The 25,395-nt window shown below is 36.6% G+C and overlaps 1 protein-coding gene across 1 annotated transcript; it reads left to right on the top strand.

Annotated features, from left to right (window-relative positions):
* Positions 1-1,188: 1,188 nt before the first annotated feature.
* LOC149224190 (peptide-N4-(N-acetyl-beta-glucosaminyl)asparagine amidase A-like) lies at positions 1,189-3,339 on the top strand. Its single transcript, XM_089386026.1, has one exon. The coding sequence runs from the start codon at positions 1,299-1,301 to the stop codon at positions 3,147-3,149; it is 1,851 nt and encodes a 616-aa protein (XP_089242152.1). The 5' UTR covers positions 1,189-1,298; the 3' UTR covers positions 3,150-3,339.
* The last annotated feature ends 22,056 nt before the right edge of the window (positions 3,340-25,395 follow it).

The raw sequence follows: 25,395 nt of genomic DNA, 5'->3' as shown, positions 1-25,395 counted from the left end.
AGTCGTGAGGATGGAAGGATGGAGGGTTTAGATATACTCAAAAGTAATTATAACCTTTTTTCTTTTAGATTTAATTAAAAAATATCATAAAATTAAATTAAATTAAAATATTTATAAAATATTTTGATTGTGAAATAAGTTATGGTTTTTGGGCATGTGGTATTGATAAGCCATGGTATTGTAACAGAATAATTAAAAGCTTAGATCCATAACATATAATCAAAAGCCTAGATGACCCATGGTATTGATAAACCATGGTATTGGCCCATGGTATTATGATTTTCTTTTATCTAAAAAATTGTTCGTAATTTTATTAATAAAAACAAAATTAAAATATAACAAATTAAATTTTATTATTTTTATTACTTGGCTCAAACAGAATGACTAAAGAGAACATGGAAGATTGTGTTGTTTTTTTAAGTTATTATTATTATTACTTATAATATAGCCGGCAAATGTTGACATACAATTTTTCTTACATTACATCTAATGCCTACACATATACCTTATATGGGTTGTAGAGGGCCTCTTAGGGCAAAAATGTCATAAAATTAAATTAAAATAAAATATTTATAAAATATTTTGATTGTGAAATAAGTTATGGTTTTTGCGCATGTGGTATTGATAAGCCATAGTATTGGTCCATGGTATTGTAACAAAATAATTAAAAGCTTAGGTCCATAACATATAATCAAAAGCTTAGATTCATAACATGTAACAAAAACTTAGATAATCCATGGTATTGATAAATTATGGTATTATAATTTTCTTTTATCTAAAAAAATGTTCTTAATTTTATTAATAAAAACAAAATTAAAAAATAGCCATTAATATTATTTTCATTTTGTTAATAATTTATTTTTATTTAAAAATAAATAAATAAATAAAAAATTTACACATTAGTTTATAAAATTTGCATCCTAACTCAATAAAATAAGTACTTGTAATATGATAAGCTAATGTTTATCAAAATGTAAAGAAAATTTATTGTGTATCAAAGTATAAATAAAATTCAGTAAATATGATAAGTTTAGATAAAAGGAAATAGATATATATAATTTTTTGAAAATTTTATCACATGAGCGTGAGTATGTATTTTGTAATATTGTACGAGAGGTAAGTTATACTAAATAAATTAAAATTAAATAATGAAAAGTTCCCTTCTGATACTTAAAATCTTCCCCTATCAAAATCTCAACCACCAGTTTTCATCTCAAGCAAACCCTGAAAACTTTGTCTACCAGGATCTCAACCACGACACGTGATCGACAATTCACATTTTCTCTTATAACTCACAAATGAATTTCGAATGTTCAATCCCGATTCATAATTTATTTGTAAAAATAGAAAGGGCAGCTATGGCGACATTTTCTTCTGAATATGGATTCATTGGTAGGCTCTGTTTAGTTTCCATTTGTTACAGACACTGGACTCTGGTGATGATACTTGTGGCGACTCGAACTCTTGCCATAGTCGACCTTCGCAAACATAAGGAGGTCTCCACTTCATCAGCAGTTCAAGCAGGCACATACCAGGCAAGTCAGTCTGGAACTCATGACCATCCATTGCTATATTTCGAGGTTACAAAACCCATTAAGCTTCCGAAGGAGAAGCCCTGCTCTGTGCAAGTCTTACAGCGCGATTTTGGGTTCACATATGGTGAGCCTCCAGTGTTAGTAGAGTTTAGCTCACCCCCAAAATGTCAGAAGAATTGGAGGAAAGTGGTGATGGAATGGAAGGCAACGTGTAGGGGGAGGCAGTTTGATCGAATTGCAGGCGTGTGGTTGAGTGGAGTGGAGATCCTTCGAACGTGCACAGCAGAGCCGACTCCCAGAGGAATTGAATGGATTGTTCTCAAGGATATTACTAGGTATTCTTCATTGTTACATAAGCCTCAAACCCTTGAAATTCAACTTAATAACCTAGTTAATACGATTTATACTGGGGTTTATCATGTGAATATAACATTTCATTTTTATGGGGGTAATGACAAAGAAGGGTTTGATAACCCAGGGTTTGCAGATGTCATTCTGCCTATTTCGTTGCCTAGTTCTCAGATTGGGGGAGCCTGGTTTCAAATAAATTCGTCTGATGTGCATTCAAAGTCGTTGCAAATACCATCTAATGCTTACAAGGCAGTTTTGGAGATTTTTGTTTCTTTCCATTCTAGTGATGAGTTCTGGTACTCCAATCCCCCCAATGAGTATATTGAGTCAAACAATTTGAGTAGTACATCTGGTAATGGGCCTTTTAGAGAGGTAATGGTTTTCATCAATGGGATCCTTGTGGGTGCTGTGTGGCCTTTTCCTGTCGTCTACACAGGAGGGATAAATTCACTGTTTTGGCGCCCTGTTACTGGTATTGGGTCATTTGATCTGCCCAGCTATGATATTGAGTTTACACCCTTTTTGGGTAAACTGTTGGATGGAAAAGAACACACATTCGGTTTTGGCGTGACCAATGCTCTGGATGTCTGGTTTGTAGATGGAAATTTGCACCTGTGGCTTGATGAGAAATCTAGCAGTCCAATCACAGGGCGATTGATTGAGCATAAGGAACCCATTTTGGAGTTGTCTGCTGTGTCAAACTTCAAAGGGTTGGAGGGATCCTTTCACACATCTGCAAATAGGAAGATCTCTTCCTCTGGCTGGGTAGAATCCTCTCATGGAATGCTCATTACTCATACTTGGCAAGAGTTCAAGTTTGATAATTTAATCACTTTTAAAAGAAATGCAGATGTACAGATTGTGCATCAAGCAATAACAACCAACAGGAAGGTTATTGTGGAGACTGCCAAAGGAATAATATTATCTTCTAAAACTGATACCTTTTTCCCCTTGTATATGGATGTTGCTCATGTGGAGAAAGGAAATGGTACATATATGGAGATGGCAAATTTCACAAATGCATTTAATAAATACGTATCCATTGATGGCCCTACTGGTAACTTTTTCAGCTCTCTGAATAATACTCAAAATGCAGAGGGCTATATGGTTGTCAAAAACAATTTAGTTCAGAGTGGGCTGGGAAGTACCCAAGAGTTGTATAATTATCAAAGTACTGAAGGTTGCTATTCCAGGACAGTGAGTGTAAGTAACTATACTTTTCTTTCAGACTCTGAAGACAACCTTTGTGTCAACAGAGACTAATCTGTAAGAGATGGTTGCTTACTTCCAATGTCAGGGCAAGCCATGCTAACCAGGTTATTTTTCTTCTATCTTCTATTATTTCATTCATATGCAAATGGTAATTTATCACATTTTATGAACCGCTCATAGTTTCTTTTGCAATATTAAGTTACATTTCATCCCTCATAATATATATTAACATTATTTCATTTATGTGAGAACTCCAAAGGATAAACATTGTGAAACATTGACTGGACTCTTTAAGTTGTGGTCCTATAAATTATAGCTAGTCTTGTTACAGCTAGTCTCGTGGACGTTAACTTTTTATTCATTTATTTATTTAAATTTTAATGCTTTTGTCTCTAAAATTAGTTAGATAATACTAAAATAATACAGAAATTTTAAATTCCAATTATCTAAAGTTACCTTTATTTAATCCTTTTGTCTCTAAAATTAGTTAGATAATACTAAAATAAATTCCAATTACCTAAAATTACCTTTACCAGCAGGATAAAGAAGGTACATAAATACAAAGGTACAGAAGGTATTTATGAAGAAGGTACATAAATACAAACCCATGGTAAGTTCAACCTGTACATAAGACAGGTTTGTCATTTTTATATCAAAACATAAGAATGTACTTCACATTTAGCGATTTACGGTTTCTGGGATTTGGAAGTCCGATTAATTTTAATTTGCATTTACTGTGGCATTGATGAATTTCACCTGTTTTTATTTTTCAAATATTTTTGAGTATTCAATATTTATTTTTATTGATATGAAGGTAGATAAAAAAATACGTGTTTTTTTTTTTAATTGAAATAAATATTAGTGTAGATTTATTTGAATTTGGATGTATGAAGTGTGAAGGGGATTGAATTTTTGGAAATGTAAATTTTTTTTTTTCTAGTGTAAAATTTGAAAAAAAATTTGCATTTAAGAGATTTAACCCCTTATGACTTAAAAAATCTAGCTTAATATGGATCGGTTTTGATTTTTTTTTATATATCTATCTGTATGTGTGTATATTAGAAAAATTCTTTTTTTTGTTCATTGTAATCTATTCATTATTGATATTAAAATATTTCACTGAACATAAGCATTGAAATATTTTACAGGTACATATTGTCACATTAAGATGTTTTTGTGTTATTAATATATTCTTAAATACATATCTTATATTGTAAAGTATATCTCGCTTTTTATATATTTAATATTTCTTTCTCTATTTATCTATATAGTTAATATTAAAGTATATATATATATATATAAAATCCATCTTAAATTTCTTTTTAAACATTTACTTTGCACTTTTTATTAAAAAATTAATGAAATACACATCCCTGTGAATAATAAGTGATTAATTTTTTTTTTTTTTTTTTTAATTCAAGTTAACATAAAATTATTTTATATAAAATAGGTATTGAATTTCTTTATTTTTTATTGTTAACATTATTTATATGAAATTGATATTGAAATATATCTTTGTATATTTCAATATTTTGTTAAAGGCTTGTATTAAAATATTAAAAAAAATAAAAAACTTACATGGCTCAATGAAATATACCATGATAGTAACAAAAACTGCAAATTCTTCAACTAAAGGAGTTAGAAATTTTGGTAACTATCTAAGTATTCCGGATTCCTCATTAACTCTTAGATAGAATCTTCATCATTACATAGAGTAATTTTAGTAAGGAATAGTGAGTTACATAATCATTAACAACCACTATTGTAGCATATTAATATAAATTTTCTATTATAATCTTGCATCATTTTCATAATTCCTTTAACTAGATTAGTTAATCACATATTTGATATTATAAATATCACATCATGCAAGGAGTTATCATAATCAAACTGACACAATAAGTAATCATATCATTGAACACCGATATACCCTAGAAACTCCGTAGGGTGAAAACCAACAAACATTTAATTTTATTATTAGACGCTCGTGAAGGTGTTCACCCCTCACTCAATAACTCATAAAAGAGTCCATCCTTTAACCACTGTCATAAAATTCTACAAGGAAATATTATTTAAATACAACATATCTAGCTAAAAACTATTACAATCATTGTGATATTATTTACCCACAAATCTTCAATTTTTATATCTTTGTGGCCTAGTGGTCCCATCAGTGGACTATCTTGCAGCTCACGCTCGTTTGCATAGACCATTAGTTCTTTACCTGCCACAATGTTAACCATAATCTATCTTTGCACAAGTCACCATCTTTTCCTACCATTGTTGTCGTCAGCAAACATGATATCATGATTACATAGAGTATTATGAACCAATAATTAATTTTTAATAGTGATTCTTCAACATCTATTCATGTGCATACATGAAACGTAAGTAAAATATCACAACATGCTTCTTCTAACAATACTACTCATGCATTAATTATAAGCAAAACTATGTCAAAATAAATACCACATTACTATGATCCTTCTTGCACAAGCACATGTTATTCTCTAAAGGAAAACCATTGTAACCATCCATTTTCATTTAAAGGATATTGGCAACTTAACTTTGTTTTCCATGCATGTAATTAGATAAAAACTTATTCAAAGAAAGTTAGTGTTGGCACGTAAATGACAACAGGGAAGAGACTCTGGATTTAGGCACAAGGGGCCAACAAGGCTCCATTGTAGTCTATGACAACGCTGAAATTTTCACCTCACCCGGAGGGGCAAGGAGTCTTACTCGAGGTGTGTCACGACCGAAGTTAGATGGGGTCGAAGAGGGTATCAAGGAAGTTGCAAATAACAAACATCAATAGCTCATAACACTCAACCCTCTGTAATATCCAAGCATGTTATTCTACTCATATCATCACAGGAACTACCCGCCTAATGATCATTCATTTAAAATTTTAAATAACCCACAATAAACACAACAATACAATATGGATCCCAAACTGCTTCTTTCACTAACTGAAATATAAGAGAGTACATACTAGATTACAGAAGGCTCGAAGCCTGTTCATCAAATACACAAAGAGCACAACTATAAAAAAATGGTCATAGCCAGAGCAGAGGACAATCCTCGCCTTTTTGCAAATGCGCAGACTCTTTGGATCCTGTCCTCGCTCGTCTGCTTCATCACCAACCACTTCCTCGTGCTATCTTTTGCCTTTTATCTTTTGCTCTGCATTCCCTATGCCAATTCTACTCGACTGATTCTGCCCTTGGTTGCCTTCTATCTTCCCTTGCTTGGTTGCTCTTGCTCTCTTCTGCCACCTTGCAACAACTACTCGTTCACTCTTAGTTCCTGTCCCTTTCCTTGGATGTCAGCTTCGTAACCCTAACCATTGTCCCCGCCACCTGTTCTTGGCCTTCCTTCCCACAAAAACCCAAAATTCAAAACAAAGGCCCCAACAGGTTGTAGGAAAGGTATAGACGTAAGTTCCTAAGATAGAACACCAAAGGATACCACTCACAAATAGATCACATATCAATACACCAGTATTCTTGACGTGGTTAAAACCCTCAAAGAGGGAAACAATCCACGGTTTGAGCCAACGTGACCACTTGAGGCAATTTATTAATAAAAGAATGAAATTTTACATAAGTTTCTTTCATGAACGGCCACCCTACAAATGACCCTCCATGCTCTTTAAATAGAGATCATGGACCAATCGGGTGTTAAGCCATGGATCAAGTGTCGGTAATACCGAGGAGAGAATGAACCGTCAGATCACTTCATGTCTAGAACATATCGTGACCGTCAAATTGTAAGTTACAAAAGTACATAGTAAAGAAACACACTTTACTTAACTCTATACTAGACCAAGTTATACTTAACTATTTCCTATATGTCGGAATATCCTAGCATCCTCCTTTAAGAACAACTTGGGATAGGATTGAAGGACGTACAAATATGACACAATAGGAGAAGGAAGGAGGCATTAGAGCCTATCCCCCCTTAGTGACAACTTCCTGAACTCCAACCATAAAGCGAAGTTTAGTAAACTTCGCCTCTATGAGGGCCTTTGTAAAGATGTCTGCAACTTGATCATCGGTTGAACAATATTTCACTTCAAGAACATGGTCATGAATGAGCTTTCCGATGAAGTGCATGTGTAGTTCAATGTGTTTTCTGCGTTGATGTTGGACTGGATCTTTGCATAGTTGAATGGCACTTTGATTATCACACCAAAGTGTAGTCGGATGCTACTGATGAAAGCCAAACTCTGACAGGATTTGACGAAGCCACATGGCTTCCTTACTAGCTTCTATGGTACCATGATACTCTGCTTCTGCTTAAGAAAGAGAAATGGCACTTTGTTTCTTGCAAGTCCATGTAATAGGTCCAGAACCAAGAGTGAAGACATAACCTGCAGTAGACTTCCTATCATCAGGGTCGCCAACCCAATCAGGATCAGTGAAACCAACCAATAAAGGAGATGCTTTTACACTGTAATGAATCCCAAATTGAACTGTACCTCGAACATAACGAAGTATTCTTTTAGCCGCTTTCCAATGACTTTCATGTGGGTTTTGCATAAACCGAGCAATAAGGCCAACAACAAAGGAAAGGTCAGGACAGGTATGAGTCAGATTTAAAAGTTTTCCTACAATCTGACGGTATAAGGTAGCATCAACTTTAGGGGAAGTACAAGTGACTGAAAGTTTGGCTCCAGATTGAAAGGGAGAAGGGGTTGGCTTACAGTCTTCCATGTTAAAGTGGCATAGAAGATCACATGCATACTTGGACTGGGAAAGTGAAATACCTTCCTTGGATTGCAAGACTTGAAGACCAAGAAAATAATGCAAGTGTCCTAAGTGTGTCATTTCACACTGCTTTTTAAGGCTGGACTTCACATGGAAAATGCGTATGCTCTTTTCCGCCGCGCCTTAGTGTGATACTAAAGATGTAGATGCTGAAACTAAGTGTTTGAATGGAAAGATTTCAAAAAATTAAGTTGATTAAAAAAACGGCTTTGAAAACAGCTTCCAGATGAAGAAGTTACGGCTTTTTGAAGAAAAGTTGTTGAAGATGTTGACAAAGTACGTGAATGTGCGGAAGTGAATGATAATGTTATATCTAAACCCCCACCCGGCCGCCCCCACCACCCCTTCCAAACTTAATCGAATTAGATCACTTTAAAAAAGATTTTATGTGACCCACTTTTATAAATAAGTGAAAGTCACTTTTACAATGGTACTTTATGAGCTACTCACTAAATTGTAACTTAAATAAAAGATAAAGAGACTTTAGAATTATAAGTGACTCACTTTTTAAAATGAATGAGAATACTTTTACATAAAGTAACTTTAAAACATAAGTTACATGTGCTTTTTGAAAAAGTAACTCAACAAAAAGAAAAACTTGAACCCAAACCTCTATTCTCATAAAGTAATTTTGGACCAGGTGAGCTAGTTTAAAAGGTTAGTAATTTTTTGAAAAGAGGAAGACTTTTTTTTTTTTTTAAATCATTGAAGCTTTGGGGTGCGTGCTTACTTGAAAAAACTCTTTTTACCTACAAAACAAAAAACCACATAATCCAACATGGATATGTAAAAAAAACCAAACCTTATGGTTTGATGTTAGCTTTCGCCGGAAACTAAATACTTTCCTCAATGTTTCTGATTTTCCGAGATCACACTAAGGTGCGGCGGAAAAGAGCATACGCGGTTTCTGATTTTTTTTAATTGAAATAAATATTAGTGTAGATTTATTTGAATTTGGATTTATGAAGTGTGAAGGGGATTGAATTTTTGGAAATGTAATTTTTTTTTCCTATTGTAAAATTTGAAAAAAAAATTGCATTTAAGAGATTTAACCCCTTATGACTTAATAAATCTAGCTTAATATGGATCGGTTTTGATATTTTTTATATATCTATCTGTATGTGTGTATATTAGAAAAATTCTTTTTTTTGTTCATTGTAATCTATTCATTATTGATATTAAAATATTTCACTGAACATAATCATTGAAATATTTTACAGGTACATATTGTCACATTAAGATGTTTTTGTGTTATTAATATATTCTTAAATACATATCTTATATTGTAAAGTATATCTCTCTTTTTATATATTTAATATTTCTTTCTCTATTTATCTATATAGTTAATATTAAAGTATATATATATATATATATATATATATCCATCTTAAATTTCTTTTTAAACATTTACTTTGCACTTTTTATTAAAAAATTAATGAAAGACACATCCCTGTGAATAATAAGTGATTAATTTTTTTTTTTATTCAAGTTAACATAAAATTATTTTATATAAAATAGGTATTGAATTTATTTATTGTTAACATTATTTATATGAAATTGATATTCAAATATATCTTTGTATATTACAATTTTGTTAAAGGCTTGTATTAAAATATTAAAAAACATAGAAAACTTACATGGCTCAATGAAATATACCATGATAGTAACAAAAATTGCAAATTCTTCAACTAAAAGAGTTAGAAATTTTGGTAACTATCTAAGTATTCCAGATTCCTCATTAACTCTTAGATAGAATCCTCATCATTACAAAGAGTAATTTTAGTAAGGAATAGTGAGTTACATAATCATTAACAGTCACTGTTGTAGCATATTAATATAAAATTTCTACGATAATCTTGCATCATTTTCATAATTCCTTTAACTAGATTAGTTAATCACATATTTGATATTATAAATATCACATCATGCAAGGAGTTATCATAATCAAACCGACACAATAAGTAATCACATCATTGAACACTGATATACTCTAGAAACTCCGTAGGGTGAAAACCAACAAACATTTAAATTTATTATTAGACGCTCGTGAGGGTGTTCACCCCTCACTCAATGGCTCATAAAAGAGTCCATCCCTTAACCACTGTCATAAAATTCTACAAGGAAATATCATTTAAATACAACATATCTAGCTAAAAACTATTACAATCATCGTGATATAATTTACTCACAAATCTTCAATCTTTATATCTTTGTGGCCTGGTGGTTCCATCAGTGGACTATCTTGCAGCTCACACTCATCTGCATAGACCATTAGTTTTTTACTTGCCACAGTGTTAACCATAATCTATCCTTGCACAAGTCACCATCCTTTCCTACCATTGTTGTCGTCAGCAAACATGATATCATGATTACATAGAGTATTATGAACCAATAATTATTTTTTAATAGTCATTCTTCAACATCTATTATGTGCATACACGAAACATAAGTAAAATATCACAACATGCTTCTTTTAACAATACTACTCATGCATTAATTATAAGAAAAACTATGTCAAAATAAATACCACATTACTATGATCTTTCTTGCACAAGCACATGTTCTTCTCTAAAGGAAAACCATTGTAACCATCCATTTTCATTTAAAGGATATTGGCAACTCAACTTTGTTTTCATGCATGTAATTAGATAAAAACTTATTCAAAGAAAGTTAGTGTTGGCACGTAAATGACAACAGGGAAGAGACCCTGGACTCAGGCACAAGGGGCCAACAAGGCTCCATTGTAGTCTATGACAATGCGGACATTTTCACCTTACCCGGAGGGGCAAGGAGTCTTACTCGAGGTGTGTCACGACCAAAGTTAGATGGGTTCGAAGAGGGTATCAAGGAAGTTGCAAATAACAAACATCAATAGCTCATAACACTCAACCCTCTGTAATATCCAAGCATGTTATTCTACTCATATCATCACAGGAACTACCCACCTAATGATCATTCATTTAAAATTTTAAATAACCCACAAGAAACACAACAATACAATATGGATCCCAAACTGCTTCTTTCATTAACTGAAATATAAGAGAGTGCATACCAGATTACAAAAAGATCGAAGCCTGTTCATCAAATACACAGAGCACAACTATAAAGAATGGTCATAGCCAGAGCAGAGGACAATCCTCGCCTTTTTGCAAATGAGCAGACTCTTTTGATCCTGTCCTCGCTCGTCTGCTTCATCATCAACCTCTTCCTCGTGCTATCTTCTGCCTTTTATCTTTTGATCCGCATTACCTATGCCAATTCTACCCGACTAACTCTGCCCTTGGTTGCCTTATATTTTTCCTTGCTTGGTTGCTCCTGCTCTCTTGTGCCACCTTGCCGCAACTACTCGTTCACTCTTAGTTCCTTTCCCTTTCCTTGGATGTCAACTTCGTAAGCCTAACCATTGTCCCCGCCACCTGTTCTTGGCCTTCCTTCCCACAAAAACCCAAAATTCAAAATGAAGGCCCCAACAAGTTGTAGGAAAGGTATAGACATAAGTTCCTCAGATAGAACACCAAAGGATACCACTCACAAACAGATCACATGTCAATACACCAGTATTCTTAATGTGGTTAAAACCCTCAAAGAGGGAAACAGTCCACGGTCTGAGCCAACGTGGCCACTTCAAGCAATTTATTAATAAAAGAATGAAAATTTACATAAGCTTCTCTCATGAACGGTCACCCTACAAATGACCCTCCATGCTCTTTAAATAGAGATTATGGACCAATCGGATGTTAAGCCATGGATCAAGTGTCGGTAATACTGAGGAGAGAATGAACCGTCAGATCACTTCATGTCCAGAACATATCGTGACCGTCAGATTGTAAGTTACAAAAGTACATAGTAAAGAAACACAATTTACCTAACTCTATACTAGACCAAGTTATACTTAACTATTTCCTATGTGTCGGAATATCCTAGCATCCCCCCTTAAGAACAACTTGGGATAGGATTGAAGGACGTACAAATATGACACAATAGGAGAAGGAAGGAGGCATTAGAGCCTATCCCCCCTTAGTGACAACTTCCTGAACTCCAACCATAAAGAGAAGTTTAGTAAACTTCACCTCTGTGAGGGCCTTTGTAAAGATGTCTGCAACTTGATCATCAGTTGAACAATATTTCACTTCAAGAACATGGTCATGAATGAGCTTTTCGATGAAGTGCATGTGTATTTCAATGTGTTTTCTGCTTTGATGTTGGACTAGATCTTTGCATAGTTGAATGGCACTTTGATTATCACACCAAAGTGTAGTCGAATGCTGCTACTGAAAGCCAAACTCTGACAGGATTTGACGAAGCCACATGGATTCCTTACTAGCTTCTACGGTGCCAAGATACTCTGCTTCTGCTGAAGAAAGAGAAATGGCACTTTGTTTCTTGCAAGCCCATGTAATAGGTCCAGAACTAAGAGTGAAGACATAACCTGTAGTAGACTTCCGATCATCAGGGTCGCCAGCCCAATCAGAATCAGTGAAACCAACCAATAAAGGAGATGCTTCTACAATGTAATGAATCCCAAACTGAACTGTACCTTGAACATAATGAAGTATTTTTTTAGCCGCTTTCCAATGACTTTCATGTGGGTTTTGCATAAACCGAGTAATAAGGCCAACAACAAAGGAAAGGTCATGACGGGTATGGGTCAGATTTAAAAGTTTTCCTACAATATGACAGTATAAGGTAGCATCAACTTCAGGGGAAGTACAAGTGACTGAAAGTTTGGCTTCAGACTGAAAGGGAGAAGGGGCTGGCTTACAGTCTTCCATGTTAAAGTGGCGTAGAAGATCACATGCATACTTGGACTGGGAAAGTGAAATACCTTCCTTGGATTGCAAGACTTGAAGACCAAGAAAATAATGCAAGTGTCCTAAGTGTGTCATTTCAAACTGCTTTTTAAGGCTGGACTTCACATGGTTTATAAGGTTGGGATCACTACCAATAAGGATAAGATCATCAACATAAAGAACAAGAATGATAAGGGACTACCCACTTTATTGGTGTAGATAATGTTGTCAGAATGACACCTAGAAAAACAAGTATCTAAAAGAAAGATATCCATTTTGGCACACCAAGCCTAAGGGGGTTGCTTAAGACCATAAAGGGATTTCTTAAGCCGACATACAAGGCTTGAGTCTGTTTGTATAAAGCCATGAAGTTGTTCCATATAGATTTCTTCATGCAAGTCCCCATGCAAAAAGGCAGATTTAACATCCATATGATGGACTTCCCATTTGAAAGAGGTAGCAAGGGAAAGAACAAGACATATAGAGTTCATTTTGGCAACAGGGGAGAAGGTTTCAGTATAGTCAATGCCTTCAACTTGTGAAAAACCCTTAGCAACAAGACGAACTTTATGTTTATCAACTTTTCCATCTAGTCCATACTTCGTGAATCTGTAAACCCATTTGCATCTAACAAGTTTTCGTGCCTTTGGAAGAGGAACAAGATCCCATGTATCATTTGCCAATAATGAATGATATTCTTCATTCATAGTTGCGTCCTAATCTGGATGGCCTGAAGCTTCTGCAAAGGTGTCAGGATCACAATTTGTTGAAGCTTGAGGCAGTAAAGAAGAGGCTCTATCGAATTGAGAATGTGTATGTTGTTGATCTGTAGGATCACCTGCAAGAGCACTTGCTGCATCCCAAGTAGCACAGACCCATTTTGGAAGCTGAGGAGCTAAGGAGGATCCTGAGAAGGTGGGGGAGGATTGTCATCCTTGCTGTCATCATCTGAAAGAGAAATATTTTTAGAAGTAGAAGGGATAGAGAGAGGTGGCACATCCGTCGAACTAGACTCGTAGGCCGATATATTTTCAACAAACATTACATCTCTTCTAATGATAACATTTTTGGACTGAAGTGGAATAAGTCTATATCCTTTGACATCTTCAGAATATTCAACAAAAATAAAATTTTCACTCTTAGGTTCTAAAGCTTTATGTTTCTCATCTAGAATATGGGCCCATGCTTCACTTCCAAAAACATGAAAGTTACTTACATATGGTTCAATTGAGCTCCATGCTTCTTCTGGAGTGATATTCTTTAAAACCTTAGTAGGAGTGCGATTTACTATGTAATTTGCACAGTTAATTGCTTCTGCCCAAAAATTAAGACTTAAGTGCTTTAGATTGAAGCATACAATTAGCCATTTCCTTTAAGGTGTGATTCTTCCTTTTAGCTACACCATTTTGTTGTGAATTATATGGAACAATATTTTGCATTTGAATTCCATGCTCAGTGAAAAGTTGATGAATTTGTTGTTAACATATTCTCCGCCATTATCAGATCTTAGCTTAAGAATGTGATGTCCAGATTGTTTCTCAACAAAGGCTTTAAAGGCCAAGAATATGTTAAATACTTCACTCTTGAGTTTCAAGAAGTATACCCACGTGCGTCTGGAGAAATCATCAATGAAAGTTAAGAAATACTTGTAGCCAGAGAATGAAACCATTGGAAATGGACCACATAAATCACTATGCAAAAGTTGTAAAGGGGTTGAGGCATGCCAAGAGGCACGTTTTTCAAAACTATCTCGATGATGTTTTTCGAGTACACATCTGAAACAAACACCATCTTTGCAAGATATAATAGGAAGACCTGTCACCATATTTTTTTTACATAGATTTTGAAGGGAGTGATAGTTTAAGTGACCAAATCGCTCATGCCAAAGTTTGCTCACTTCATCATTATTAGCAACAAATACCGAGGGAAGAGTTGATGACCCAAAGTTGTTAAAATCATACAACCTTGTAGAATCATTAGCAATGCCAATAGATACAATCTATTTAGGATCTCTTAGGTCCTTAATTACAACATTGTGAGGTGAAAATTCAACAGTTTTACCTTTGCTTGAATGAGTTATTTGATATACAGATAAAAGGTTGCAGGATAAGGTTGGAACACATAATACAACATTAAATTGACCATTGTCTAGATGAACTGTTCCAGTCCCTACAACACTAAGAGATCTATCATCACCAATATATATAGTTTTGGTGTTATAATCATTTAAAGAAGAAAACATGGCTTTGTTTTTGGCCATGTGATAAGAAACTCCAGAATCAATGAGCCACTCATGAGAATGAGAAGAAGAAGATACATTTAGTGCATAACCAAACCGAGATGCTTGACAACCACATGCAAAAAGTGTTATTCCTGAAGATGAAGATGAAGTTGAAGTTGAAGAGTGCTCCAAATGGATGTTATGCTTCTTCATTGCTGCTTCCAAGGCTTCCATCTTTTTAAAGCATTTGGATTCTAAGTGGCCATCTCGATTACAAAAGTTGCAATTTCTATCAGTGTTCTTCCCTTTGTTTGTATTTGCCTTATCATTTTGTTGAATTGATTTTTCATTTTGAGGCTGAAATTGCTTAGGACCCTTGTTTGGTTTAGGACCATTCTTTTTAGGATACTGCTTCTTAGGATTCTTTGAATTTGGTTGTTGCTGTGCGGCTAAGGCTTTCTTAGAAGAGTTTCCAACATTAAGAAGACCAAGATGTAAGAGTTTTTCTTGTTCTCTTATTAAAGAATCACAAAAGGCATCAAAAGAGAGGGACTTGTAGTCTTGTCCTTGAGAAATGAAGGTTTCTCTAGTAGAATGGAAGGTGGAAACAAACACAGAGTAGGCTAGTCCCAACTTAGTAAGAATGAAATAGATAAGACTACCATCTTCTTTCTTAACCTTAACACCTTCCAAGAGAAGTCTAAGGGTCTTGAACTTGGACAAAAAATCTTTATTGGAAGAAAAATTATTGGGTCGAATGTAAGCAACTCATTTTCGAGTTGATGGGTTCTAATTTTATTTTTAATTCCAAAAACTTTAGTGAACTGTTTCATTGCTTCATTAGGGGTATCAATTTCTGTGATATGGAATCTAAGGTTTGGAGAAATAAACATCCCTATTAATCCACGTGCTTGATCTTGCCTATTTTCCCATTTTCTACCTTATCTTCATCTTTAGGTTTAGTTTCTTGGCCTGAGGCTATTTTGTAAAGGCCTTTACTTCTAAGTAAATCCACAATGTAGGACCACCATTGGAAGTAGTTGGTGCTGTCAGGAATAACTTGGCATGAACTTTCCATTTTAACAAAAACTAAAGATGTAGATGCTGAAACTAAATGTTTCAATGGAAAGATCTTAAAAAATTAGGCTAATTAAAAAAAACTGCTTTGAAAACAGCTTCCGGATGAATAAGTTATGGCTTTTTGAAGAAAAGTTGTTGAAGATGTTGATGAAGTACGTGAATGTGCGGAAGTGAATGATAATGTTATATCTAAACCCGCCCCCTTCCTCCCCCCACCACCCCTTCCAAACTTAATCGAATTAGCTCACTTTAAAAAAGATTTTATGTGACCCACTTTTATAAATAAGTGAAAGTCACTTTTATAATGGTACTTTATGAGCTACTCATTAAATTGTAACTTAAATAAAAGATAAAAGACTTTAGAATTATAAGTGACTCACTTTTTAAAATGAATGAGAATACTTTTACATAAAGTAACTTTAAAACATAAGTTATATGTGTTTTTTGAAAAAGTAACTCAACAAAAAGAAAGACTTGAACCCAAACCTCTATTCTCATAAAGTAATTTTGGACCATGTGAGCTAGTTTAAAAGGTTAGTATTTTTTTGAAAAGAGGAAGGATTTTTTATTTTTTATTTTTAAATCATTGAAGCTTTGAGGTGCGTGCTTACTTGAAAAAACTTTTTTTACCTACAAAACAAAAAACCGCATAACCCAACATGGATATGCAAAAAAAAAACCAAACCTTATGGTTTGATGTTAGCTTTCGCCGGAAACTAAATACTTTCCTTAATGTTTTTAATTTTCCGAGATCACACTAAGGCGCGGCGGAAAAGAGCATATGCATGAGAAAAATCTTTCCTTTCTATTTCTGATTTTCCCAGATCACACACAGTCGCGGGGCAAAGAACATGCACATAATTGAAAGGTATAGATCTGGTAATAAAAAACAGAGAGCTAAATAAACCGAAATAAATAGAGAGATCAATAAATACAACTGCAAATAAAGACTGTATACCTCAAGATCTTAAAAATGATGTAGCTAGGGCTACCAGAAACCTTTTCACATGAAACGAAAGGGGTTCCTCATTGGAACATATGCTCCTAACACAATAGAGCAGTCCTCTCGGCCCGAAAGAAGTTATAAACAATAAATCTGGGAAATGATAGTTGGATGTAGTTGTACCGGCTTCGGATTTGGATCACCAACATTTGGATCACCAACAGATGCGACCCTCAAATAGCTCTGATACCATGTAGGAAAGGTATAGACGTAAGTTCCTCAGATAGAACACCAAAGGACACCACTCACAAACAGATCACAAATCAATACACCAGTATTCTTGATGTGGTTAAAACCCTCAAAGAGGGAAATAGTCCACGACCTGAGCCAATGCGACCACTTCAGGAAATTTATTAATAAAAGAATGAAAATTTACGTAATATTCTCTCATGAATGGTCACCCTACAAATGACCCTCAATGCTCTTTAAATAGAGATCATGGACCAATCAGGTATTAAGCCACGGATCAAGTGTCAGTAATACCAAGGAGAGAATGAACCGTCGAATCACTTCATGTCTAGAACATATCGTGACCGTTGGATTGTAAGTTACAAAAGTACATAGTAAAGAAACACACTTTACCTAACTCTGTACTAGACCAAGTTATACTTAACTATTTCCTATGTGTCGGAATATCCTAACGCAGGCCTCGACCACAGTTCTTTGACTCATCCCCGAGTCAATCTATCTGGAGCATTGTCGACTCTGTTGTTGTTCTTGGTGGTGCCTCTGTCGTTATTGCTTGCCACTGTGTTGGTTCTTCTTCTTGTGGGGCTTCTGCTTCTGCTTCTAGCTGTGTTGGTCCTGCTTCGTGCGGTGCTACTTCTGCTACACTTTGGCCTTCTTTTTCAAATGAAGGCCCCAACTCAGGTACTGCGACAATTGTCTCATGGCGGAAGCGGTTATAGTAATCCAATGCAGTTTTCCAGGTGCCTGTGATGGTGTCGACCTTTTGGAGAAATCCGGCTGCCGTGGTGGAGTTCGGTTGATCAGGCCAGATGTTATGTAGGGTGCTCCAATGTTCTTCTACCTCATCGCATACTTCTTGCAGAGCAATAACATGCCTATGGGCCAATGGCCTAAGATCATGAATTTTCTTTTTAGTCTTGGCCAATTCCTCCTCAATTTGTTGCACCCTAGCCTCGAGGGAGGCAATCTCTTCATCAATCTGCTTTAGCTAGCCCTTGTCCCTACAGTTCTTGCTGTCAGCGAGGCGTTGTTGGAGTTGTTGGCGAAGTGGATACATTGGCTGGTTTTTCAGGGCCAAGCTGACTCACCAATCGTGGGCTTGCTCCATTAGCACACATCTGTTTTCTAGGGAATCAATGAGCGAAGCTTTCAGTGTGGCAGCAATGTCGAGTTTCTGCTCGATATCCGTGATGTAGCCAGTAGAAAAATCAGGCAACGTTGATCTCACAACATCTAAACTCTTCTTCAACTCCTTGGTGGTAGGCACAAGGCTCATGCATGTTGCCTGAATGTGGTTGCAGTAATCGACCAGTGTGCATGCAGAAAAATCCTTAGGGGCTTCAATGACTAAATCAGACACAGTTGGCCAAAGGGCTCGCAGTTTTGATGTCACTTGCTCGACCTGTGATTGCAACTCTTGATTAGCTTGTCGGAGCTGATCTCGCTCCGCCATGTTAATGACAAGTTGTTGCTTCAGCTGCTCGTGTTCGGTAACAAGGTCGTTGTGGATTTTTTAATCCCTTTGTGCTGCCTTTTGGATGAACTTGAACAACTGTATAAAGGACCAGTGCTGAAGGTTCTTAGGCTGCATTGTGGATGGGTCTCGGAAATTGCTTTGCAGGGGTTGGCCGCTAGCAATAGATTTTTTGGAGTGGCCTTGGGGACAGGTTGTAGGTTGCGTGGTTTCAAAAAATTAAGGATTGGGAGGGATAATGATCGGGTTTGGAACAACTAGGAAATTTATCAGAAATGAGGCCTCAAACGGTTCGATCTCGGTGGAGTGTGGTTGTGAGGTGAGTGGCTCCTGGCTCGGGAGTGGGCCTGACGCTAGCAATAGGGATATCATGGATGTTTGGACATTTTTTTGGCCTTCACCCCCAGTGAGCGACATGGTGGACTAGACAACCAAATCGACTTCCATTTCTTCAGTAGCTATGCGGGTGCCTAGGGGGATGGTGTCAGACAGGGTCGCGAAGGTAGAAGCTGTATGAGGGGATGGATCTCGCGACCCACGTGAAACAATAAAGGTGGATGGTGGGGTTGATTCGACAATTGGGGAGGCTGACGTTGGCTAGAGTCCATCGTCGGTGAGGTCAACAACAAGCACGACAAGCATGGTCTTTTTCTTCTTGGCCGTGGATACCTTGGTACCTTTAGGCTACTTGGGCTTGGGTATTGTTGGATGTGACTGTGAATGGGGGTCGCGAGGGGGGATAGCCACAACTATGGGAGTAGTAATGATTGGATTGAACAAGGTAAACCCTTGAAAAGCAACAAACTGGGGAGTTGTACCTGATGAGCCTGTGAAGATTTCAAGGGTCTACTCAAGGGAACTGATCTAATTATGCATTTGACAGACCATCAGCTGAAAGTCCTCCTCCACCCCCCTCTTCCTGTTGCTCCCAACCGCATCTCCTGTTAGAGGTTGCGGTTGCGATTTCATGCCCCCGAACAAATATTTATATTGGCCATCTTTGATTTCACAGGCGACCCCTGGCCACGACCCGACCTCCGTGTGGAATGCCCCTTCTTCTAACGTAAACTTTTGTGGCCTCATTTGAAAAGTCTCTAGGTGGACACATTGTGGCCTGAGGTAAGTTTGGCCATGCGTCACCCCAAACCATATTTCTTGTGAGTATTTATCAAGCAATCCCTTGGGGATTCTTTCTACTGCCCTCACGACTGCGAGCATCTTCTTGTACCAGTCATTAAAGGCTGCCTCGTTTATCTCTTTGATGCTAGGATCCCTGGATGTTCTCCACAGTGTGTATATGAGCGCTAGTGGTTGTTCATTTGTGATTTCTGCCAAGTCCCTCCCTATTGGCGGGCATCATTTCCACATCACCAAGGTCATGATCAAATACCCAAAGATGAAAATTTTGCTTCATCTATAGACATTCTTGCATGCTTCAAATAACTCATTTAGTAGGATCGCAGTCCAATTGAGAAAAACCCCTTCAGAACAATGTTTCACAACTGATATGGTGTCCGAAGTACACTCATTCCTGGAGAAATGCCACATCATTTTCCCGGAAATGATAGAGCAGGTGAATCTCATATGGTCTTTGTTGATTAAATCTAACTTAGTGCCCTTGCCGCTATGCTTGGTGTTATACTTGCTGTAATAGTTGTTGTCTCCTTCTTTCTTGGAACATTGTCGAGACTGCATTTCCTGTTGTTGATAATCCAGTGAGGCACCGAATGTCATCCACATGGATTGGATATTCCTTGTCTAACCAGAGCGAACCACCATGCATCCTGCTCACTAGAAGTTTGGTGCATTGCATTGCAGCAAAAGACGTTCTGAAGACTAGTAGACTCCTCAAATTGATCAACGTTGACTGCTGAAGTCCCCGAAATGATACCTTGATCTTCGTCGCCTTGGTACCATCACCCTTCGTAACTTCTTCTATATATACCTCTCACTTGAGCACTGGGAAATGGAATCAATCTGAGAGGTCATTGTCTACCAATGTCGTCTTGTCGTATTTCCCATATAATGTTTCTAAAACAACAATTCACTCATCTAATTTGTCTTCAGAAACTGATATTGGTGTCTTCGTTATTTTGCAGCGTTGTTGATAAAAAACATATACAAGTGGTTGATATCGAATGCTTGGGCAATGTTGTTGAGATTAAAACCGAGACTTGAACAATTTTGCCACCTGAGTTGGAAATTCTGAAACTTCTTGCATAGCCATGCAAATTAAGTAGACCAACTTCGACACAACGTTTTTGACTAGACTTACTAATTAATTACTACAAAAACTTTCCTTATGCAGACTTAATCGTGTTAATCTGCCGCCGACTGATCTAGACCTGACTTGGATGACATATCATGGAAAAAAATACAAAGTGGAGTAGATGGGTAATAATGTGACCGTAATGGTGGACATTTATTAGTTAATTCTTTCCATAACGGGAAAAGATTCTATGAAAATTTACCTGACAGAGGTATTATTTCCTAATTATTACCTAAAAGACTCTAAGTATGGGGGATAAGACTTGTGAAACATGTGACTTATCTCCATGACCACAGTCAGTTGCGGTGTGGTGGCATTGGTGCTGCAACTAAACTAACATGCAGGTTTTATTGTATTCGAAGTAAAGAAATAAACGGACTGACTGCTTGACTGAATTATTCCTACTGACTCTAAACCTACTTGTGGGCCCTTTTAGGAGACCCCATCAATTAGAAAATGGGGTGTTGAGTTGGTGGAAAGGCTTCAAGCGTGTGCCTGTTGGGTCCCTATAATACTAGTGATTACCCCATTACTATTGTAGTTATACCCCTTATTTATATTGTTGTGCCCCTATTACCCCCATATTGTTATTTCTGTGCCCCATAGAATCCCTCTATTGTTATTTTTGTGGCTTTATATTATTATTGTTAGGTCGGCTGGATTATATTGTGACTCCTTAGACTCCTATATATAGAAAGGAGGTTTTGTCATTTGAATCATCCAAGAATTGTTCATTTATGTAATGTAAAGGAGGTTGCCCCCTCGAAGAGGCTGAATTCTAAGGCGTTGATCTATCTTTTCTATCTTTTCTTGAGCTGGTTTCATAACATTTGGTATCAGAGCTTTGGATTCTAGGGTTTCGCTGCTCCAAACAGGTCATCGTGGAATTTTCGCTATAACTTTTTTTCTGTGACGTTTCAGAAGTCGCAAAAAAAACCCATTTGAGAAGAAATCGCGCTGAACCTTGGGTCCGAATTTCAGAGCTTTTCGCGCGATATTTGCGGAGATATGATCTGAGGAAGTTGGTCTTTTTGCAGACTCCTGAATTACATTCAAAACAGGTGACCTGGGGAAAATCGTCATAACTTTCTCTCTGGGATCGGATTGAAATTTCGTAAGAAGGTACAGAAAGAGGACGGACTGTAGTTTCTTGTATATGTTTTTCAGATCCAAAGGTCGAAACAGTGACTCGTGGCACGTCGTACAAGTTCGCTCTACTGAAAGTCTATAATCAAGTCACTGTGGGAGATTTGCATAACTCTTCCTTGGAGAATCCAATTTGGATCAGACTTGTGGCATTGGAAAGAGGACACAGAGGCTACTACAGGTCACAAATTCAGAACTAGATGATTGGAAAGTACAGAGATACATCAGAGGCAATATCGAGCTCCTACAAAGTGAAAAAAGGTGTGTAGATTTTTTTAAATTTTTGCTTAAGCTTGGTTTGAAAATTTATTTTGAAGGAATTCAAAGGGCATAGTAAAGCATTATTATCGGTAACTGATGCCCCGAGGAAAGAAAATGCAAACACCTAGTAAGGAACCTGAAAGCTCTAGCATGACTCATGAAGAAGAGGAAGAAATGCTACATGATATATCAAAATTACAAGAACAAGTGCAACAAATGTCACGCTCACAAAAGCTAACAGAAGCTAAGATAAATGGCGTGGAATCTAAGATAATGGGCATGGAAGCTAAGATGGACAATTTGAAGATAGATTTGAACACAAATTTGAAGACAGACATGGCAGATTTGAAGACAGATTTGACAAATTTTCTACAAGAAATACTTACTAATGGTGAAAAGGTAGTAAAGGAAACTCATGATGAGAACAAAAGAAATGTTAATCATGATTCCATAGACTCTAATGTTGGATCGAAGACTCACCATATTCCAAAAATCGATATGAGGAAGTTTGATGGCAAGGATCCCGCCACATGGATATTACAGATGGAGCAATTCTTCGATCTCAATAATGTGCAAAACACACAAAAGGTACGTATGGCAACTTTATATTTGGAACCAAATCAGTTTGTATGGTATCAATGGCTTTGTTCTCGTAAACAATTTATCACTTGGGCAATTTTTACGGAAGAATTGATAGCACATTATGAGGATACAAAAAGCAACACTTTTTTTAGCCAATTGATAAGTCTCAAACAAAAGGGTTCAATAATGGAGCACATTGAGGAGTTCCAAAAATTGAACATAAGGGTAAAAGATATTCCAGAGGAGCATAGGATTGATGTGTTCATAGGGTCTTTAAAGGATAATATCCAACATGATGTTCGCCTTTGGGAACCTGATTCATTAGAGAAGGCATTCAGGTTAGCAAGAAAAATGGAAAGCAAAATTATGGCAACCAGGAAGCATACCACTCACAACTATAAAGACGGAAGTGTTGTTGCCCCTAGTCTTCCACAACCTATAAGGTTGACACCACAACAATTGGAAGAAAAAAGAGCAAAAGGGCTTTGTTACAGTTGTGATAGCAAATACACAAAAGGTCATAAGTGTGCTGAGAAGAAATTATTCTACATAGATTGTGAAGAGGAAGAAGAAAAGGAGCAAGAAAGGTCAAAAGAAGAGGATATACTCCAGGAACAAAGCCTAGATGAAGAACAAATAAATCCGACCATATCTTGTAATGCATTGGCGGGAATTACCACTCCTCAAACCATCAAGATAGAAGGACAAATCAAGAAGAAAAAGGTAATAGTGTTGATTGATTCAGGAAGCACCCACAATTTTATTCATTGTAGGGTAGCAAAAGAATTGAATTGCTTCCTATATCCAGCACCAGAGTGTCAAGTGATGATTGCAAATGGAGGAACAATAAATTGCTCTGGAAAGTGCCATAATATCAAGCTATCCATGGGAGAATATGTATTGACTAGCCCAATGCTTTCCATTCCAATGGGAGGTGCTGATGTTGTACTAGGAGTCCAATGGCTACAATCCTTGGGTACAATAGCTTTTAATTTTCAAGAACTTTTCATCAAATTTTCTACGGAAGGAAAGGAAGTTGAATTAAGGGGTATTGCAGGGAAACCAGGAAAGATAATCAGCTCTAATGGCATGACAAAGCTTCTAAAAAAGGAGCAAAGAGGTGTAATTGCACAATTATGTTCGCTAGATGTTTCCACATTGGAATCATCTATTTCTCCAGATCTCCAAAAAGTCCTGGACAATCATTCCAAGGTATTTGAGACTCCCAAAGGTCTCCCACCTATGCGTGATCATGATCATGCTATTCATCTGATTCCAGGAAGTGTTCCTCCAAACATCAGGCCGTACAGATATCCCTATGTCCAAAAAAGTGAAATTGAACGTATGGTTGCAGAAATGCTAGAGGCTGGTATAATTCAACCGAGTCAAAGTTCTTTCTCAGCTCCAGTAGTATTGGTGCACAAGAAGGATGGATCATGGCGCATGTGTCCGGATTATAGGGAGCTCAACAAGCTCACTATTAAAGATAAGTTCCCCATTCCTGTCATTGATGAATTACTGGATGAATTGCATGGATCAATTTACTTCACCAAGTTGGATCTTCGTTCGGGATATCATCAAATCAGAATGAAGATTGAAGACATTCCGAAAACGGCATTTAGAACTCATGAGGGTCATTATGAATTTTTGGTCATGCCTTTTGGCCTTACCAATGCACCTTCAACATTTCAAGGTTTGATGAATTCAATTTTCAAACCATTCCTTAGAAAATTTGTGTTAGTATTTTTTGATGATATACTAATCTACAGCAAGTCTTGGAAGGATCATGTTGAACATGTTGACAGGGTGCTACAACTATTGGAGGAGAAACAATTATATGCAAAAAGATCCAAATGTTTCTTTGGAGTCCAGGAGGTGGAATATTTGGGTCATATTGTATCTCATGAAGGAGTTAAGGTAGACCCTAGCAAAATTAAAGCCATTAAGGAATGGAAAATCCCCACATCCATAAAGCATCTGCGAGGATTTCTTGGGTTGACAGGGTATTATCGCAAGTTTGTTAAGAATTATGGGAGAATAGCAGCACCTCTAACAACATTATTGAAGAAAGATTCATTTTCATGGACTCCGGAAGCAACAAAGGCCTTTGAACATCTTAAAGAGGCAATGTGCCAAGCACCGGTCTTAGCTACACCGGACTTCACAAAAACCTTTATTGTGGAATGTGATGCTTCAGGAAATGGAATTGGTGCTGTTCTAATGCAAGATGAAAGACCCATTGCTTTTGAAAGTCGTCCAATCAAGGGAAAGTTTTTAAGCAAAGCTATTTATGAGAAGGAAATGTTGGCAATACTCCATGCACTTAAGAAATGGCGACCCTACCTAATGGGAAGACACTTCAAGGTAAAAACGGATCATGATAGCCTTAAATACTTTTTAGAACAAAGATTATCCTCTGAAGAGCAACAAAAGTGGGTCACAAAGATGTTGGGTTATGACTTTGAAATCATCTACAAAAAAGGGAAGCAAAATGTGGTGGCAGATGCACT

This window comes from Pinus tabuliformis, chromosome Q, assembly GCF_031772625.1.
Source record: "Pinus tabuliformis cultivar Carrire ecotype Pingquan chromosome Q, CPIR1, whole genome shotgun sequence".
NCBI lineage: Eukaryota > Viridiplantae > Streptophyta > Pinopsida > Pinales > Pinaceae > Pinus > Pinus tabuliformis.
This window is presented reverse-complemented; position numbering and strand designations above follow the sequence as displayed.

Bases quoted from the DNA above. Each gene is read 5' to 3' on its own strand.
- LOC149224190 (XM_089386026.1), top strand. From the start codon at position 1,299: ATGAATTTCGAATGTTCAATCCCGATTCATAATTTATTTGTAAAAATA.